At 42.6% G+C, this 21,748-nt stretch overlaps 1 protein-coding gene across 1 annotated transcript in view; it reads right to left on the reverse strand.

Annotated features, from left to right (window-relative positions):
• APCDD1 (APC down-regulated 1) overlaps positions 1-17,762 on the reverse strand; it is a 32,013-nt gene extending 14,251 nt beyond the window's left edge. Inside the window, exons 1-3 of the mRNA XM_024580431.3 lie at positions 17,218-17,762; positions 4,582-4,765; positions 1,067-1,598 (exon numbers count right to left, since the gene is read on the reverse strand). Of these exons, the coding sequence (XP_024436199.3) occupies positions 1,067-1,598; positions 4,582-4,765; positions 17,218-17,515 (1,014 nt within the window). The 5' untranslated portion in view covers positions 17,516-17,762. The remainder of the gene's footprint in view (positions 1-1,066; positions 1,599-4,581; positions 4,766-17,217) is intronic.
• Positions 17,763-21,748: the final 3,986 nt, after the last annotated feature.

Raw genomic sequence — 21,748 nt, forward strand, 5'->3', positions numbered from 1 at the left:
GTCATGAATGAGCTCAAAGAACTATGAAGAAAAAAGTTTAAAAAAAAATGAATAACCTGCCAAACAAAAGTCAAACAGGACCCTGCAATTAGAATTGCTGTTCTAGAGAAAAGTGTCTGCCACCCTGGCCCACCGCAATCAGCGCCCTGCACACCCTCCCTGCGTTGAGTTTCTCTAACTTCTGGAGTGAAAATGATCACGTTACATGCTGACATGAATTCTGAGACCGTGGGAAGGAAATGCTTTGTGAATTCCAAATATAATTACTGGACTATCATTCAAGAAAAGAACATTGTGAGGCTTTAATTGTTTCCTGCCCCTCTCCGTCCTCTCTTCTGATTACAGTGACTTTACATTTAACTCAGTCAAGTGTGGGGTCTGGAGAAAGCTTTGAGTTCAAGTTCCACTCAAACTAATTGGATGACCTTGGGCAGGAAGCTAACCCCTTGAACCTTAGCTGCCTCTTCTGCCCATAAGGGTAGTGCTATCTGCCTCAGAGGGCCGTTGTGAAGTCTGAAAGCAGTAATGTGGGTGGGAGATCTTCATGGGGTCTACAGCCCTACGCAAACAGCACTGTCGCGGTTCCCCTGCGGCTGCCCCACCTCCTCTAGGGCTGCCATCACTGCTGTGCTTGTCTGTCTTTCCCACGTGTGGTTAGAACATCTCTCTATTTCCTTCATGCTTTCCTGTTAGAAACACAGACAAGGTTCCTAGAGTGTTAGAGTTGAAAGAAGCCTCAGGGATTTTCTAGGACAACCACCCAAGACCCTACCATACCACCAACCCCAAACCCCAAACATCCACCCACATCAAATAAGAAAATCAAGGCCCCAAATCACAGAGCAAGTTGGTGGCTGACTTCGGTCTCCTGACTCTGGCTACATGTCCCTCCCCAAGAAAAGTCCTCCAAGAATCCTCTCACCTCCCAGCAGTCCCTCCCTCATGACTCAGCTCTTCTCTGTCATAGGGTCCCTTTCACCCCATTGACACAACAGGCCTTTAGGTCCCTCATTTTACTTCACAAAGAGGAGGCTGCAGGGCCTCAGGGCAGTCAGCTTCAGGGTACCTTCGCATTCTGCAGGGGGGGCTGGTAACTGGACGGCCTGTAGAATGTCCTCTGAGAGGCATCAGTATGGATGTCACCAAGGAAGAGCTCCTCCACCAGGCGGTCCAGGTGGTGCTGCAGGTACTGCTTCTCCACCCGGAGGAGCTGCAGCTCATGCATTGCGAAGTTCACGGCCCTGGTGCACTCGCAGCCATCTTCCTCCTGCAATAGGTCATAGGGCACGTCCTGCACCCAGGCACCTCCAGCAGGGATGAAGCCAGGACACGTGCGGTTCACCAGCTGGCTGAGTCTCTCGGCAACCACCTCCGTGTGGCAGATGACCTGTACACTGTGCAGCTGATAGTCAGCTTCTGTGCCCCCACGGATGATCCAGGAGGCCTGGCGCAGGCGGATCTTGCCCCGGATGATGAGTGTGTAGGTGGGGCTTGTACAGCGGTTGCCGCTATAATAGAACTGATAGGCCTTGAAGGTGTTATTGTGGTAGAATCTGTAAGACCTTGTGATGAACTCTGGGCCCGACCTCACTTCACAGCTGAAGAAGAAGTGGGGAAGAAAGACTTTTTTAAGCCCAAAGGCATGAGGAAGAGATTCATTCCAGTGTTAAGAAATTACAGTAATAATAATAATAATATGCTTACACTGTTCTAAGTCCTGTATAGATACCAGTTCACTGAATCCTCACAATAACCTATGAGGGATGTAGGTATTATTACTATTGTCCATATTTTACAGATGGAGAAACAGAGGCACAAGAGATTAAGAAACATGGCCAAGGTCATATAACCAGCCAGCATCAGAGCCAGACAGTGAACCAAAGTGGTCCAGCCCTAGCGCCTATGAGCCTAATCATTCTATACCAGAAAGCCATTCATTCACTTTACGTACAAACCAGGAGAGCAAAACCTGCCATCCACAGTTCCACCCATGGGCCTAACTTACAGAGAAGTTTCTTCCTTTCTGGTAGGAAGAAGGAAAGAGTATATTTCTGACCTATAAAAGGAGTTCCCTTATGCAAGGTCAGAAATGACTTGATATCCTTACAACTTCTGTTTTATGGACCTTGTCTAGAGCAGGCGGATGCTAGATGTCCACCATCCTGAAATGGAATCTAGTCCTGGGGAGGCGTCACTTAAAGGTCAGAAATTCACCCTCCCATCCAGCCAATTTTCCCTCTAGAAAAATAAAGAGTCAATTAGTAAAATTAAACTAATATAACAACAGTAAGAAGGGTTCCTTTTGTTTTGCACTGTTGACAACAAAATGGTTTCTGCTGTGGCATCAGGTTCTAGATTGAATCTAGAATCAATTCTAGATTCCTAGGCCAGAAATACGTGGACTGGGTCAACAGAGCACAAATGGCTCAGTAGGTTTTAACTTAGGCAGGCTCCTCACACTGCTCTGATTGTAGCCGATTTCACAGACCTGCAGCACAGCCCACCCCAGGCCAATGATGGAGGTCTCCTTCAATGTACTGGGCAAAGAATTTGTCTGTCTATACCTGTTGCTAGATTCTGTTCTCAGTTACATGAGTTTTATCTAATTAATTTTGGCCTTATAAGTCTGCTCATGTCTATAATATATATGGTATATTATATATTTATATTATATAAAATAATTCTGGTTTGAGTTGGCTCAGCATTGCTAAATCAAATAGTGGGTCTTGAAATCCCAAAGGGCAGTGTTTCTAAAAACTGCTAACATTCCCATTTTTTAGTTAAACTGGTAAAGGATAAACACTATTTTGACATGGGTGCCTTTTGCTAGGTCAAGATTGTCAATTGATGTCAAACATCACCATATGGATGTAAAGCACTCAGCAGTATTCTAAGCACCCAACATCTGTAAGAACGAGTAAGAGAAGACCCAAGATTTCTCCTCCATGGAAAGAGAAGTTTAAGGTGAGCAGTGATTAATGTCTCTTGAGGTTTAGCTAAGAAGATCACATTTATTTATTCATTGTAATTTATTTTTAATATTTTACCTAAGCACTGATGATCTGCTGACTTGGCCTAAAGAGCTCAGCATATATTAAGTCCATTCACTTCTCCATCAGCCCGGCCACCACCCTTACCTAAGCTTCCTTCATCTCGAGTAGGAACTGTTGCAAGTCTTTTAATTGATCATCTCCAAATTATTTTTTCTACCATCCATTTGCCACACAGCTTCCAGAGTGCCAGAGCTGAATCATGTCTTAAGCATGGCTCTTGCTGAACACTCTTCAATGAATTCTCAGTTCTCTTAGGTTAAAAGCTAAACTCAGAGAGGAGACCTGGCTTGCAAGGTGCCCTGGGAGCTGACCCTGCTGTCCTTGGCAGCCTTGTTTGGAGCCTTTCTTCCTGGTGTGTTACACTCCAGCCTCAAGGACTCTGCCACAGTGGTTTCTGCACCCCAGGTTTTACTTCTTCCAGATGGATGGAAAGCTCTTCCTTCGGTCTTTGCACAGACAACCACACCTCAGCCCAAGTGTCTTCTTCTCTGCTAACCTTTCTTGACCTCCTCCCACCCTAAAATAAGGCCCCTGGTATTCTCTGTTAGCACCTGTTGTTTTTTCCCTCATCATAGTACTTCTTCTTTGTGTGCTTATTTGTAAAATTCCTGAAGACAGAGACCATGTTTGTTTTGTTCACTGTTATAAACACAAAATCTAAATAATGCTTAGCACACAGTTAATATTTGTATGCTCAATAAATATTTGTTAAATAAAATAATAAATTACTTAAAAGTACATCACATTAAGATTGTTAGGTGTAAGTATTTATGATGTATTTATTTTGAGAAATCTCATTTTTATGGAAAAGAAACCTCTGGGTCTTCATCATTTTATAAAATTCCTTTTTCTTCTTCTCCATATTTATTTAATCCCTCCCCAAGGTACCCAGACGCTGCAAGGGAGAAGTGATCAGATCCCAGAGTTAGCCTTGTTAATTCTCAACAATTTAACGGGTAGGAGAAAAACTGCAGGTCTGCCTCTAGGTTATTTTTAAAAGCTCTAATGGAAGATAAGCCAGAGCTCAAACTGGGATAAATCTCAGCTCCACAGCCTGGAAAAGAATCCAAGAACTACAGCCTGCCTAGTAAGGTAGCTTGAGAACCTTTTAACTTACTCTTAGAACCCTGAAGCCATATATTAAATTACCAGAATATGGCTGGAATATTTAGATGATCAGAAACTTGCAAATCATGTTTCAGGGTTGGGGAAACACAGACTCCTAATTTCACTTGCTAATGATTTCTTTTTATACAGCAGTGGTCCCACAGAGTTCGGTAAACAAGGACCTATTCACTCACACCCTGTGGCTAACAGTGGTACAATATCATCTCTGCTTTAGCTAAGATTTCTACAGTACTTAACTCTGTTTCTTTACCAACCAGAATTTCAAAGTGTTGTTTGGTTCTTAGAATTTAGAAAACACTTAAGTCATTGTATATTATAAAAAGTCTACATGCATCTGAGAAACCCTAAGAAGGGCCTTCCACAGAAGTGTTCTCCCTGGTCCCTCCTGAGCCCCTCTTACCCAGTGGACACCCAGTGGCCCTCGATTGCTGGTGGCATCTGCACAGTGATCCTTGCACCATTGTGGAGATGTTTGAGCATGTGATGACACTGTGATTCCTTGAACGCTCTCCAGGCACTTTTCTCTAAGGACCTAGGATATGATCTGCTATCTGGATGAAGGAGGGCCGAACCCTCTCCCAGCCCTGAAAAAGAACAGTGGAAGTCAGCAGAAATGTGGGTAACAGCACTGCAAGTGGGAAATGCACACACACCCCCACCCCACCAGGCTTTATCACTGCCTCCACTTTCAGAAACACGGTCCAAAGTGGGAAGTGTCCTGGGAGATCATTTCCCAGGTGAGAGAACTGAGGTCCATGGTGATAAAGAACATGGACTTGTGTGAGGTCATTTGGCTAGTTCCTGGCAAAGACTGAGCTCCAATTCATATATTTATGAAACAGCAAAAGATCATGCAGCTAAATGAGGTGTGTAGTACAGACAAATGAATGCCACACAGAATGTTGAGGAGAGAAATGGACATGTTCTAGAGCCACCAAAGAGGAGATATGACTTAAGGGAGAAGTGAGAGAGGGGTTATCAGGAAGGATGAAATGTGCAGTGACACATTTAGGTAAGGACGGGAAAGAGTGAGAACAGCCTCAGTGAGAAGGGAATTTTGATGGAATGGAGGAAAGCCCAGAGAATAGCTCTAAAGACTCCCCACTGTTAATCTGCTCCCTCGTGCAGCTCCTATCTGCTACACCAGGTCATGCATCTTCTGGTTTCTCAGTCTCCAAATGAATGCCCTCTCAGTGGGTGCAGGTCACATTCCTACCCTACAGTGAGGGCAGGGCATGACATTTTCCCAAATTATCTTCCAAGTCTGGCCCCTTGTCACCCCTATAAAGTTGGTGACTAAATATGCAATATAGAGTTTAAAATTAAGAGTGATTCCAGGAAGATTACACATTTTTTATTTTTCATGGGTAAAGGAATACTAGGCCTGAGTTCATCTTCAGTATAAGTAGTTTATCCTACAAATAGTAGTGAGCTCTCACCAGCCTAGTGTCCAGAATAAAGCAATGAGAAGAAATGAAGTTATAATCTGAAAGGCTACTGTTTCCTTTGAGATTCACTTTTAAAATAATTAACAAATCAATAGGTCTTTATTGTGGACCTACCATGTTTTCAGCACCCATTAGCAAAGAATACACTAGTCAGACCTATGTACAAAAATAAAATTAAAATATATGCAAAAATAGATAAAATGCACCCATTAAAATGCTACCTATGAGAAAGCAATTATATGTTTTTAAATCAGTGCCTAAATAATTTCATAAAGAAACCATGGTTTACCACAGATCTTTTGAAAATGAAAAGTTAGACCCAGAATACAGCGATTTACACCACCAACATGATGAAAATCTACTGGAGAAACTTAGTAGATTTTCTGCAATGGGTTGATAACATGCAGACATTTGCCAAGATTCAGAGGGTTGACCAGAGCATTGACTTCTAAGTCTTTTGAAATTCTTATCAAAAGTACTGAGAAGACACCTCTACAAGAAAAGTCTCAGGGTCCTCCTGTAAGTAAAATGCTACCCTGGGAATGAACAACAGCCTAGGACTGTTCTTGCAAATCTTAAATGAAGTGAAAGGCAATGAGGCAAAGACACTATGGGTATGATTCGACTAAATGATAATTGTAAAAAGAGTCTGTAAAACAGCATGATGGTGTCATGTTAAAACTAAATGCAATCTCACCACCAACCGTGTTTAGCCAAACCAGGTGAATCAGATCTGAGCTAGAATGAAAGGCTGAAACTAAGAAATCTGTGCCTAGTGGTATTAATATTAATGCTCATAATTGTTAAGGGGGAACCTCCTACTTTATAGCCTCGTACTTCCACCCAAGGAAAGACACTTCCACTACAGTGATTTCCTGGGTGATCTCTCTCTATCCCTCATTCACCCCTCCCCAAGTGCAGTGGTGTATGTGATAGAGGAGGAAACGAGTATTTCACTTTTTTTTCTTTCTCTTTTAAAAAACTAGCGTGTTTTCAAAATACATGCATTCTGATCAGCTCCCTGCCATGTAGTAAGGACCCTTCCCCTTCAGTTGGTGGGCTATGTCACTGTGCCAGATAGGAATCCTGGGATGAACTATTAGCAATCCTACCATAGACATCTCTCTATACTGTGTCTCTGATCAAGTATTTATAATGATTTCTAATGTTTTAATCCCCATTAGCCTGACACCTGTTTGATCTCTCAGTTAGTTTTAACTAGTTTAGGGAGAAGAGTACTAGTCACTGTATCTCCGCCAACCCCAATAGTTATAATTATCTTGATGATAGGAGGCATTTCCTGAATTCCCTGTTCGGCAATCAAGGAATAAAACATAGTGCCACTTGCTATCTGGTGATTAAGTACAATGTGGCTAACTTAAAATAGATTGTTTTTTTAATTCAAGTCATGAGGCATTGAGAGTTGGGGAAGATTCTACTTTAAATATGAAATTAAGCATATCAACCTAGCTGTGTTCTAAAAATTGATTTGTAAACCCCTTTACACCCTGCAAATGTTTTCCTGTAGAGACAAAAAGCCTGGGGGATAGTGGATATGGGTGAAATCTCCAGAGCTAGGCTGCTTGAGTTTGAAACTGGATCTGCCACTTAAAGGATTTCATCCAATCCAAGATTCAATGATTGTTAAGACACATCGTTATTTTATTACTAGTGGTAAAAACACTCGCATTTAAATGCTAACACAATGCCTTAACAATAATCTTGAGATACCCACGAATCATGCACAGCAGCCTCTAGGTGCTTTGACATTTCTCTTACTTATTCAAAAAGCTGTGGCAGTATCTTGCCATTGCTTGCGTTGCTTCACATGTAACAGGTAATCCTGTTCTGCACATGTTTCAGTAAAAACACAAACTCACCCTCATCTTTTTGTGGGTAGCTTTCTTTCTAAGCAATTGATTATTGCCATATGAGAAAATATGGAAGTGAAGTTCTTTCTCCAGTGATCTCCAATATTTGCTTCATTAATGTCAAACAGCACTCTACCGATCTATCAATAAGCCTGTCTGATTTTCACAGTGGTTTCTCTTTTGTACTGAGAGTGTAAGTTATAAGAGTTATGGAGAAAAAAAAAACCAAGCAACTTGGCTCAAATGTTTAGTCTATTTTCAAAACCAGCCTATTTGCAACTAACCTCAAGATAGAGTACCAAGGATGCACATAAAGGAAGTGAGTGACAGGATGCCATCTGTGCATGATGTGATAAGCAGCTGTGCCCAGGTTCACACAGGCAAAGACAGTGTCATCTACTCAAAGCTGCTTGCTGTATCCAGGCTAACGGGGACTGGAACCCTCATCGACCTTAAGGAGTACATCCATTGCAAAGATCTTAAAATATGAACAAAAATATATCTTACCACTGATGAAACATGCTATTAGCATATGACCTTAAATTACTTAACCTCTCCAAGCTTCAGTCTCCTCATCTGTAAAAAGGGGGTAATATCCGATCCCTTAGGGTTGGTATTAGGATTAGTTTCTTCAATACAAGACCTGGCACATAGTTCTCATTAAATGTTAGCTCTTGTTATTTTAAATAATAATTAGGCTCTTAGACCACCCTCAAAAAGTCTTTTCTAGCTAACAGGGCAGTTAAAATGATGGTCGAAGTCATCCAGAGCCATGCTCATTCGGAGTTCTAGGGAAGACAGAGTACTCAGAGTAAAGATAGGGCCCTCAAGTAAACTGGTACCCCGGATGTAGAAGAGAGTGGGACCCAAGGTCTCTGGTTGTTGACTAGTTACACTTGGTTTAACAAATACTTATTCACTATTACTCCATATATTTTAGGGGCTGGAAGCATAAAGGAGAATAAAGATAAGTTTTTCTGACCTTGAGACTGTTAAGATCTCACTGGCCTAGATGTCAGAGAACAAGAGTAGAGATGATGAAGGAGGCTCTGGGAAGAAAGCTGGGAGTTCAAAGGCAGAGGAAGGATGGTTGAGGTCAGGATGTGCATGGGTCATTCATAAGGCTAGAGTCACACAGGAAAGAAGCCTAGAGTTATGCTTTTTAACCAGAGGTGGAAGAAATAAAATCCAAGAGTGACCAATATGCAATCATTAAAAAGCAGGCCAAAGAATAAATAAATTAATCAAGAGTTTCTAGAGTCAAATCTCCATTTTAGTATTGAGCTTATTGGACAATGAGCAAAGCTCATGGACCTGGCAAGGCTGTGAGCCCAGGAGAATGTCAGAGTGAGTACTCAGATGGAGAAGAACTCTACAGTTAGCACAGTACTCAGGACCCAGTGATTTCGCATTCCCACTCCAAGGTGATAATATATTTTCAGGGTGAAAGAACAGGGAGTTGCTATTTTTTCCTTTTTATCTTTCCCCTTCAAAGTGCCCACCACCTTGATTACTCTTAGGGAACAAAATTAATGTGTCAGGTAAAAGCAGGAGTTGCTGTAGGCAAAAGAAATTGTCTCTTAGGTCTGTGGTCAACTGAGAGTGGTCTCCAATATTTACTTGGCTCATCTGGAGTGACGAATGTGGACAACCTTCTTGTGTGTGCTTCTTGTATTAAATGGCTGGGGATTAAAAGGTCGTTGGAAGCACCAAATTCAGCTGCAGGAGAGGCCAAGTGTAAAAGCTTTATCTTTATAACCCAAGACTTCTTTCTCAGGATCAGCCATGGAGTACCCTCCAAAGAGACCAGACTTGGACATCTGGCCAAGCCAGGGACCCCTGAGTTCATGGCATCACCTGGATTATATCAAGTACAATGTGGGACTGAAGCTAGCAACTCACTCATTCATTCAGTCAGAAAGGCTCAGAAGGGCCAGGCACTGTTCTAGGCATGGAAGCTACAAACATGCTTCGAGGAAGTCTCAGTTGTGTGAGAAACCAGGCCTCAGATTGGCTTGTAGAGGGACACATAGGGACAAAAGCAGGCTCTGAATTCTCCTTGTTGGGGCTCATAGAGGGGTAGCTAGCCCTTGAAAACTGAACAGAGGTGACCCAGGCAGAGTATACAGTGCAAACACAAGGATGCAGGCAGGAGAGATCTGTGTAGGAGGAAATGGAGACAACTGGGTGGCAGGGGAAAGGTAGATCACCAGATGACCGAGGACAGAGGAGCAGCAAAAGAGTGGCAGGGCCGTGGTAATGAATGCCATATGTGTCATACTGAGTGTGAATTTAATTGGAAAGGTGAAGAGGAACTGCCAAAAGATTTTAAGCAGTGTAATGGCATGGTAAGAACTGCATTTGGAAAGCTCACTTTTTCCTTTTTTGGAGGGACGTGAAGCAGATCGGAAGGAGAAAGTTGAATTATGAAGTTTCTACAGTGGTTCAGTGTATCATTTTGCCTGAATAAGTGAGAAAGATAAAAGAAGGGAACTGCTTTCGACAAACGGAAGCAAATCTTTTTTGTAGTCTTGGAACAGTACTGACCATCTTCTGCATGTTGTCGGGAGAGGTATTAAAGAAGTTATATTAAAAGAAAGGTAAGACAGGAAGAAGGGAAAGAGAGAAGGAGGGAAGTAGGAAAGTGGAAACCTCTACTAATTTAGCCTCTACATCTGAAGGGAAATTTTTGTAAAATATTTATATATCCTATTTTAATACCTCTTAAATTGTGTAATCTAGCATCCTGGTACTTAGCAATGCAGTACATCAAGTGTGGCAACTAACTACAATGATAGTTCCCATCTGAATATACCTATTATTATAATAATAAATGTGCTTATTATTTATAATAACTTTTTAAAACCTCTACTTAATTGGATGTTTTGCATTATTGGAAGTGTTGACTACTTACAATATTTGATTGTTGAAAATCCTGCCATTGTATGTTTTGATGATCTTTTTCAGATGATTTTGGTACTTAAAGTGACTCAAGGTCCTTATTAGGAACATCACTGCCCCAAAGATGGTACTTTGGATACAGAGGTACTGGAATGAACAGGTAACAGCTCTGTTTAAGCCATGAGAGGTTTTTCCCTCTTATTTTTCTTATATGACAAGAGTGACAAAGTATGTGTGCGTGAGTACACACATAAATAACATCAACATTTAGGTTAATTGAGGATTCCAGATGTTTTGGTTAATTGAGAAGACTGATTAATTGGGTTCCCATTCATTAAGACTTTGCTGTAAATGAATCCAAGGAAAACAGCATCTAAGGATCAAACAACAACTATACAGTAAGAAAGCAGCTGTGAGTTTCCAGTCTTCAGGGTAGCCTTAGGTTGAGTAATCTAATATGTGCCTCTTTTTCCTGTACAAACTAAAAATTATAATAATTGTAATAACTAAAGTTAGTATAACACCTGACAATCCACTTTATGCCTTTATCAAATGGTAGTTACAATACAGGTATAAAAAGGAGTAAGTGGAGAACTATACTTTAATGTAAAGTGTTATTTAAAAAGCCAGTCCACGATCCCAGCTAAACTAGAAGCTCTCCATAGCACTGTTCCCAGCCCAGTGGAATGCTGAATAAGGAAATTATCAAAATAATTTCAGTGTAAAGTGGTCTCCAACATCAGGGGTCCATGGCCTGGGCCCAGATAAATTACTACAACAAATAATATGCTAAGTAAGTGTGGGAGGGGAAAAAAGTAGACTCTGGTAGGAAATTGTTCACCTGTTGAAAACAAATCAATTGGTGAAGACTTTAGGTTACAATTTATAGATTACTACTTTTAGAGAACTGGAGCATGTGTGTGCCTGCATGAGCATGTGTATGAGTGTGTATTTGTGCGTGTGTGTATATGTATGAATGATTAACTCCAAAGGAATAAGTTACTCCACAAGAGTAATCCTAAAACTGAAGAATGATCTTATTTACTATCATCATTGCAATAATCTATTCTTCAGAGAGTGAAAACTACCAATGCTATCAGATAAAAAACAGATTTCCCATGTAGGGTTGACCATTTATGCAGAGATTTACATCCTAAATAGAAAGCCTATGTGACCAGGCAACTGTTTATGTCACAGAATTGGCCAGGTCATGCATTCAGAAGGCAGTCCTTAGCACAACTTTCAAAAGGGACAAATGTAGTACTTCTACTATGGTTATCAACAGCAAAGCTTACTCCTAAACTCCTGGTACCCTCGAAAAGCAACCCAGTGCATTGATGGAACCAACCAGAAAGATAAAAGGTGTGGGAGAGGAAAGTGGTACAGTGACTGCTTGCCATTTGAAAGTAACTATTCATTCACTCAACAGCTGAGAGCCTACTATGGGTGAGGTTATCATTTAGGCCTGGACCATTGTTTTTACATGTGATAGGAAAAGTGAAAGGACAGTGTACTCCATGTCTACATCCCCAATTTTTCTCGATATATACCGCAGTTTTCCACCTGCCTATCTAGATAGAGAACCAAAAGTTCCAAACCAGGTTATACGCAGTAAAATGTAAAATTAGTTGGGAAGGTAACAATTTTCTTTTTTTTTTTAGAGATAAGATTCAAGGTATTTATTTCTTTTTTTATGTCTAATTTATTTATTTTTCTTAACATTTAAGGAGAACTTACAATGTACCAGGTAATGTTCTAGGTACAGGCAGATAGTGGTGAAACAAAACAAAAAATTTCCTTCCTCATGGAAGGACCATAATACTATATGTAATTTAATTCTTTTTTTTAATTTTAATTTTGTATTGTTATTCAATTACAGTTGTGTGCCTTTTCTCCCCATCCCTCCCACCCCAGCTGAACCCCCCTCCCTCTCCCACCTCCACACTCCCCCTTGATTTTGTCCATGTGTCCTTTATAGTAGTTCCTGTAATCCCCTCTCCTCACTGTCCCCTCCCCACTCCCCCCTGCCCATTGTTAGATTGTTCTTATCTTCAATGTCTCTGGTTATATTTTGTTTCCTTTTTTCTTCTACTTATTATGAGGAAACAATTTTCAAGCACACTTTGAAAACTAATCTTTGATCATGTTAGTCTGTATATATGTACCTTGATGCTACAAAAAGCAACTAAAAAAGGATAAGTAACTATAATGTCAAAATATTAACAATGGTTGTCTCTGGATAGAAAGTTTTAAATGATTCCTTCCTAGCTTATTTTGCACATTTCTGTAATTTATGTAATGTGACATGCAGTCCTTGATAATCAGAGTGAGAAAATATTCTCAAGTTAGAACTGGTGTGATACTTACAAACTTGAAGCAGATAAAATGAGACTGATTCAATTAAATGCAGGTAATTACTTAGCCATGAAATTGCCCTGCCCAATTAAATAAGCAGTCATTACTGTAAATGTGTGCTTTGAAGTGGATAGACTCCAGCACAGCTTTTCATGTTTTAGAATAAAAACATGTATGTATCACAGACATACTGGATTTTACTATGGTATGCATGGTACCTGTGCTTACCAAGCTCTTGTTTTCATTTCCATTATTTTTTTAGATAAAAGCAAAGAGAGCTGCTTTTGCCAATCTTTGAAGCTTCATGTCTAGAAGTATTTTCCTTTTATGAGAAATATAATGAAGTCAAGATTTCAAATTCCTGGCCCCATCTGACTTTAGTCAAACATGAAGTAATTTTCTATGTCTTTTTTTCTAATGCCATGGTCCCCAGGCTAAACACTGGGGTTGAATCACCGATTGCTAAATTTGCATGTTGGGTTTATAACTGACTGTGGCTGCTGTGTGCATGTGCAGGGGGTGTGCATGGTGTGTTTGTGCGTGTGTGCAGTATGTGTGTGGTGTGCGGGGTCTCCCAGCAGGGAAATGCTGCAGTCAACCACAAGGTGCCATCCTCCCAGCTCTGGGGCTCTGCAATAAGCTTTTCTTCCTCAGCCCTAGATATTCTTCAGGAAAGGGAGACTGTTCTTCCTGACAACCCCTGTCTCTACCAAGCAGTGACACTCGGCACATAGTAGGCTCTCATAAATGTACTTGTTGAATAAATGGGTAGCTGAGAGAATGAATCTGGAAAACCTTTATAGAACAGAATATAGAGTACTGTTAATTATTTTGGGGTGACACTATATCCTTTTTCTAACCTAGATACCTATCCTGTGACCTTCCAGAATAATTTTACTCCCCAACTTAAGAGAACAGGTAACGTGTAGATATAAAATCTTGACACAGTGAGAAGTCATGCTTGGATGCTGACAGCAGGTTTTGTACTGAAGTTTCTTCTGCAATCACTTCGACTCTTAGGCAGTCTATTGACATGTCCTGCTGTGGGCGCCTCCAGTAGAGGTGGACAATCACTAACCTATATTCTTATGTTTCTAGTCTTAAATGTTTCACACGTTACTTTAAATGATTATCTAAAGTTGTTATCAGCCTGTCCCTAAACAGCATGTAATTACACAGTCCTGTCATCCCATCATATCTAATTCTTTTCTCATTTATGGAGAAAAAGGATGAAGATGACAATTACAGATCTGCTTAATCTTCTGTTTAAAGCAAGTCAATTTATTTCACAAAATAATATTTAATATCTGTTTAAGGACAGATATTAAATCTGTGCCCTGTTATGAACAGATGCTAATCTGTGTTTTTGAAGCTGAATGATTTTTGTGGCTTTTCATCTAGGAGAGAAAACAGTGATAACAGACATCTTCCAGCTACATACCTTCATGACATTCAATAGGTTTCTTTGGATTAAAAAATGCAATTGTTTTCAGGTGTTGAGGGAGAGGAACGTAACACTGACATGTATACTTTTATGCCATCAGATTTGAATTTGAGTTGTGCACTACATTTCCAGTTTTAAAAATCAGCAAAATAAACAAGAGGGTCCAGTCTTGCCAGAGCTTAATTTACTCATCAACAGGACCTAAAGGTGACTTATAACTTGCAATTAGTTGAAAATAAACCAAAAACCTGAACAGAGACTGGATGCCAAACATAATAGCATCCTCACACAGAATCTTCATGAAGGCCTTGTGCACTTTTAATCATATTAATGTGACTTATTAGCGTAACAATCTATAAATGATGTCTGAAACTAAATGTGTTAATGTTTGTCACAAGTACATACATAATTTTTAAAAAATGTTTTTACCTACCAATCACTACCACTCATTAACAAATGATGTCTTATAGTTAGCAAAATAAAATGCTTGTCTATCAGGAAAAAAATCACTAAGCCATTCTAAAGAGACTTCAGGTAATTTCCTTCAGACTTAAACGTCTATTAAAATATATGACCAAGAGCCATTATTACAGAATTTTTAAATGTTTGCAAAACCCCTAACTGTAGAGTATGACACAGCCATTCTCTTGAGTTAGGTTGATTAATACCCATTTTCTGTTAAAACTACTTTAATCAAGTAAAAATCAGGCAAAAAAAAAAAGAGGAAAGGGAGACTACCCAATTCTTTCCTGGTGTTTTACATTATCCTAATGAATTATGACAAGCCTTTCTTAATCCAAGGATTTATACATTGAACAACTATTCCCTGTTTATAACCTTCCCTACAACTGGACACTCCCTGGAGGATCTAAATAAATCTTTAGGGGATTTCAGTGTTTTTGCCATTGTAGATTCACTTTGAAATTGGGTAACTTTTTGTAGGGTTATCCACACCCTTTAATTAAACTTCGCAAACCTTTGCTTTTTACTCCTTTATCCTCTTTGTCACACACACATGCACATAGGGTGAGTGCACATGCACACACGTGCAGGGTCTGGCCCCACAGTCTCCCCATATACCGCATAGACTGTTCCCTCTGCCCTCTCTCCCTCCAGGCTGTTCTCCTGGCACAGGGCGCAGCTGGGTCTGGGTAATCCCTAATCCCAAGGAGTTCAGGCCAACTCAGAACCAAATTTGAGGATTTGGGGCTATACCCAGACCTCACTAGGACATACCTGGGCTCTTGTTACCTGCCAACTATTAAAATCCCAGCTGGTACTAGTGGGGTAGAAAGTATAATGACAACACCTCCCTTTCTCAGAGGAAGGGGGAAAATCTCAGTATGAATTAGGCCAGGTTGCATCTCTGAGGATCATTTTCGTAGTCCAAATGTCAATGATTTTATGTAAAAAAAGAATTCTATCTTTGCCAAATTTCAAGTAATTTTTCATTTTAAACTCATTTGCCCATACTATCTTTTTTCTTCACACATATTACAACAGACTTTTTTAAAGGGAACAATTTTCTGTTTCATCTCTCTCACCCTCTTTTTTCTGGTGTGTGTGGCAGCTGCTGTTTGATCTGTTCATTGGCTCTGATCTGTTTCATGTTTCAGCCAAAGATTAAAACTACTCTGTAATTCTAAGCAGATGGGCCTAGGAGTGCAACCCTATAATTATACCTTCTCTCTTTGGCCCTCGAATTGCAAGCCTTATATACTGACTTTTAAAGTCTGGGATCACTAGAGTTCAGAATACACCTTGGCAATCAGGCTGGTCTGGCCCATCCCAACATGTATGCAAGGCCTGTTGAGCTGTGCTGCCCAAGCCCCTGCCTAAAGCAGACCTACAGAAAAACAAACAAAACAGTGCAAAACAAAACCCCAGCTGTGTACAGCTTGCAGGTTAACTTTCCTAGATCTTCTGCAGAGGTGGGGGGCGTAGCTTGATCATCACTGCTATCGACAATGCATTCTGAAGCTCTATCCAGCTGCAGATCCTACTCAGAAATTTAGAGTGTTCTGAGGGTATTGATCTGATCTGTGAAGGTTTGGGGTCGTGGTGGTAGATACGGAGGAAGGAGAGCCAAGCTCGTGGTGGAGACCTTCTGCTCAAAAGTCAGGTGTCCACCATTAAGGAAAGTTGGCTCCGAACATCTGAATCAGCACCATACACTCTGCCACTGCCCCTGCTGATGATCAATACCAATCTACTACAAAATCTGCCTTGGCGACTCCCTGGCAATTGTCTTATTTTTTCTCGAGGCAATGCCTGGAACTCTTAAAGTGCTGATGTCCTCTGGGTAAGAGTTTACTAGAGCTCCTGAGAAAATATGGCACATGAAGCGGAGACAAAATGATCAAGCAATGGCCTGAGGGAAATAGGGCGTCAAGTTCTGCAGAACTTAAGAGACTGGTTTTAATTATTACACCTGGGCTATTAGAAGTCCCCTACTCCTTGAAACTGCATCCAGTCTATTTGGGAGAGAACCCCATCACCACCCTTTCAAAAAACACTAGTCCTAGGAAGGGCACACAGAAACACCCGCGATCTATTTTTCCTCTTAAATAATCATAGTTTCTCTTTACGGTCCCATAAAAGCTTGGACCACATCAGGAGCCCCTCCTGCGCTCTGACACTTGGGAAACAGGATCGCAGAGCCTGCGACTTCATGACAGTCTACAGTCTGAATATCCAACAGTAGATAAAAGTTTTCCCTAGGACTTGAGGCAATCTATTCAGGAGATCGAAGTTGTGTGTGAGACGTTTGCGCCCTTCCAGAAAGAAAACTCCAGCCGCGAAAGGGCTCTGGGCGCTGCCAGGGGAGAGGTCGGAGACTTGGAAACGCCGAGTCCAGGGGTGAGCTGGAAGAAGCGGCGACTCTGCCTGGCTGGCGCGGAGACAGGAGCTGCGGTGAAGAAGACTCGTTCCGCGGGGAAGTTTCCGCCGCTCTCGTGGATCCTGCTCTCCGGCGCCGGCGAGCGGCCAGTCACCACCCCCCATTCCCCTGAACTCACCGTGAAGAAGCAGGGCCGGGAACAGGTATGCGAGCAGGAGGCGGCACAGACAGGACATCTCCAGTCCTCCTCCGGGACCTCCTGCGCGCCCCGAACCGCTCGAGCCGCTAGCCGTCCGGGGCCCCAGCTTCCTCGGAACCGCCGAGGGGCCGCGAGAGCTCTGCCCTCCAGTCTCCGGACTGGGACAACACGACGAGGCGGCGGCGCCGAGAGGGACCAGGGCTTCGGCGCAGGGACACGGCGGCGGGTCCGCTCGTCGGCTCCAGCCCGCGTGCGGCCAGGCCAGGCCCGCGATCATTCGGCCGCTGAACGGGGCCCCATACCCGGGGGGCGCGGCGCAGGGACTGCGGGGCGCGCGCTCCCTCGGCGCCGGTGGGCCCCGCGCGCCCGTCCCGTCCCTCTCCGAGCTCCGGGTCCCTCCGTGTCCGCCCTCGCTTCGTCCGGTCCTGGCTGCCGCAGCAACGCGCGCCACTCAGACCTGCAGTGGCTGCCACAGCCAGCGCAGCTGCAGCGTCTCTTCATATTTCCCCAGCGCCGCTGGCGGGGCGGCCGGGCCGCAGGGCGGAGGAGGGGCCGGGGGCGGGGTGGGGGAGGTGACACCGCGCCACCGCCCCCAGAGCCGCCGCGGGGGATGGGGCGCGGAGACTTGAAAGAGCGCGTCGGGCACCTCCTCTCTCCTCCCGCCTAGCTCTCCAACCGCCCCCTCTCCCCACCTCCCCCTCTCTTTTCTCTTCCCCTCCCCTCCTCGCTTGCCTCTTCTCCTCTGATCCCCCTCACCGGGCCTACCACTTCCCTCCACCTCCTTTCCCTGATTCTCCTCATTCCCAGCCCCCTTCTCCCGAAAGTGGCTCCTCTCTCCAGTCCTCCGACTCTGCGCAACCCGTTTTCCTCTTCGCCAACTGCCCGCTCCGTGGGAGCTTCCTTCTACGAAGGGCTAACAGCCCTTGGCACAACCGGCAAGGAAAGAAAACGTGTCCTTAACTTCCCTGCCTCCACTCCAGGCAGCCTGGGACACTGTTCCGTTGACGGGTGGATGCCCCACTTGTGAAAGGTGTTCCAAAAGGATGGGCGGGGTGGGTGGCGCTGCGAGGCTAGGGGTCTCCAGTATGGTCTGAAAAAGGTGGCTTGCAAAACAATCGGCGCGTTTGTGTGTGTGCCTGTGTGTGAGAGAAGAGAGGAGAGAGAAGAGAAGAGAAGAGAAGAGAAGAGAAGAGAAGAGAAGAGAAGAGAAGAGAAGAGAAGAGAAGAGAAGAGAAGAGAAGAGAAGAGAAGAGAAGAAGAGAAGAAGAAGAGGAAGAGAAGAGAAGAGAAGAGAAGAGAAGAGAAGAGAAGAGAAGAGAAGAGAAGAAGAGAAGAGTTGAGGAAAATTGCTCGGGGTGGGGATGTTGCAGTGCCCGGCCCCCTCAGTAGTGCAGTACTTGTTAACTGAAAACCCGCATCACAAGTTAGTGTCTAGGCTCTCCTGGTGAGCATGGGAGCCCTGTCACAGGTCCCAACCTGTGAAGGGAATTGTGTAGGCAGCAGGAGAGCCCTTTCTTCCCCCCTCCCCACCCCTTCCAGGAGGCAAGGGACTTGTTGAAACACGGGAGAAATCTCAGAGAAAAACACCCTGTCAGTCCTCAAGAAAGTGCACCCAGGCCCCTTCTGTGAGTCGTCCTCTCTTTCAGACCAAGTCTTGATTTTTTTATTTATATCATGTGGGTCTGGGAGTGGTGGTATGTTCAATTTTGCATTGGCTTTTAAGACCCAAAGACAGAAACAACTTCCACTCTCTTAATTTCCCAGGGCGCTGGAACAAACTGCTCTTGGTAAGTGGTGGCTCCCCTGCCTGCCTGAAGTGCCCTGGACTCTGATTTATTTGGAGTTGCTCCTCTGCAAAGGTCGGTCCTCCAGCCATTTTGTAACCCCCAGGAGGAGGTTTATTCAGTCTCTTAGGCTAAATATCACCTCTTCCTCACCCTAGGCTAAGGAGCAGTCCTGGGACCAGATGGAATCAAGAGAACATTTTTTTGGATGTTTTGTTTTTATTTTATTTTTTTATTGTTCAAGTACAGTTGTCTTCATTGTCCCCTGACCACTGTCCCTCCCCACCCCAGCCATCCCCACTTCTCACCCTTCATCCTTTCTTGACTCAATTGTTCTGGTGTTTTTGTAAATAAAACACTAAAAAAATAATGCCTGACTTTCCAAGAGTGTTCTGTCCCTTTGAACAATGTAATGATTAAATTCCTTATGCTTTAGACTTTGGAAACTAGTTGGACCTTAGCATTGGCATGAAACTTAGTAAAATAGATGAGAATACATTTGACAGTTTCCACTTTTTTTTTTTTTTTTTTTTTTTTTTGCTGAGAAAGCCATGGGTCTTTTGATGTCATGGAGCTGATACTGTTTGATGTGCTTTACTTTTTACCACCATCATTATCTTCTTTCCATCTTTAATATGAAGGAACACAACTCATACCACCTGCCTAGCTCACAAGGATGTTGTAAGGATTAAAGTGCCAGTGGTTGCAAATCTCGAAGATGAAAGACTCCCTGCCTATGTGAAAAAAGGAAGATTGTCATAATAAGGCTGTGAGCATTATTTTGAGCTAGACTTGCTCTGCAAGCATCTCTGTGGGTCAGCTTCATTCCTTATCACTTCATTGTCCTTCTTGCTTGCCTCTGTTACTGGGTTTGGATAGCAGATGATGACTTCTGGGTTTGAATGTTGCCTGAGTCAATCCGTTTAAAGTAGGAACCTGATTTCCTCATGAATGCTGGGCAGTTGAAGATGATATAAACAGCATATTTGGTAGTGTAAGCAGAACATTAGCCTTGTCACCAAGCACACAGCTAAGCAGTGTCTAGCTTTTATAGGCCTTTCAGTCATTTGATGCCTTTTAGTCTATCAAATAATATTTGAAAGAAGCAAACAACGTAAGAGAGTATTAGGGATGGTGTGTTTGTGTATAAGCAACTGGGCTGATAGTAATTGAAAAATGTTAAGGTAATTTATCACATGTTAGCAGAACAATTCAATAATACAATTACTTAAATAATTATTTGACTCTGTTACTTAAAAAAAAGAAGAGAACCAGCAATAATTTGTGTCATCTTGACAGTTAGGTTTTGTTTTTTCAACTGGTTTCACTGGTGTGGTATAAACATAGCCAGGATGATGTCACCAGTTTGAAATTTGTTTTGCCAGTTTGTTTTCCACATGTAGTGTCACAGATTTAAGTTCTCAACCTTCAACATAACATCTTGCCAGAGTTGCTCCTCCCAGATATGCCTTCATCGCCTTCTGCCCGTCTACAAGGTTCAGACCATAACTTTAGGGTTCACTTTCTGCATTACTTTTCACTTTCACTGTTAACGTACTCACTTCTGGAGGACAATAATGGGAAAAATACAGATGCACTTGTCTTAGAGTGATTATATGTGGATATATGCTTAGAGTATTAGAATTGGGAGGAAGGCATTTCCAGGAAGGTGGTTATGACCTCCAACTCTGATTCTGGCCACCTGGAACCCACATCAAGAATCTCCCCAGACTACTTGCAAGGACCAAGCCTTGAGCAGGAGCATGTGTAGCCAGGCCCCAGTTATAGCAGAAGAGTCCCTGGCCAGGGTAGCTGGACAAAGTTTCCTTAGCAGCTTCAATAAGTGCGTTACAATATTCAGAGCTACTCATAAACAACTTCTTTTACATCAATGGGGAAGAAGAAACTCAAAGGGGTTGAGTTCTCAGCCACATAGCACACTTGGAACTCCCGTGACTGTTCAGTCACCAGCTCACAAGGCCTCTCACATGTTTACCAAATGGTCTTTTCCCATGAGCACTGCTGATCGTAACCGAGAGCCTCTATACTTGGCTCAGTCTTTGAGTGAGAACCAGCTCTTTGCTCTTCCAAAGTCATTCCAAATCTTAAGCAAATTTTCTGGGATAGCTTCACTGGGCATAAAGCTTGAGTGATGACTTTGGCTTGATTTTCTTAGGAGGCTCTCTTAATTTTTTGTGAACACAGAGTAGTAGAGAGCTCAAATGCATTGTTACCCTGGGAAATGCAAGGACCAATGTCCTTTAAAACCTGTACTACAATTTGGTTTCCTAATGCTGTCCTTGTGAAAACTAATCTAAAGGTGTGCTATTATGCAAATCATTTGAAATTGCAGAGAGTCCAGGTTTTTCATGACTTGAAGAAATGATAGTTTTAAGGAGGGTCAGAGGCATCAAAACATTAATTTCAAATCATGCTCAACTATGTGTATGGTTGAAAGCATTTTACTACCTCTGCATTCTCAGAGGTTGGGAAATGTCACCAGGAAAAATATGTAGACTTTTTTTTGAAAGTTGCTAGATGGCAGTGCCAAGCCTGATTTCTCTGGACTGTACACATCTGGAGGACAGGAATGGTACTTCATCCTCTCTATGATCCTTTCAGCACCATTTTCAAAATACAGAAAGTGCCTAAGCCACTGTTTTCAGTATTTTTCCCACAGCAGGATTTACTTTAATAAATGGTAAAGATTTTAAATTGAAAAAAAA

The sequence above is a fragment of the Desmodus rotundus genome, chromosome 10 (genome assembly GCF_022682495.2).
Source record: "Desmodus rotundus isolate HL8 chromosome 10, HLdesRot8A.1, whole genome shotgun sequence".
Classification (NCBI taxonomy): Eukaryota; Metazoa; Chordata; class Mammalia; order Chiroptera; family Phyllostomidae; genus Desmodus; species Desmodus rotundus.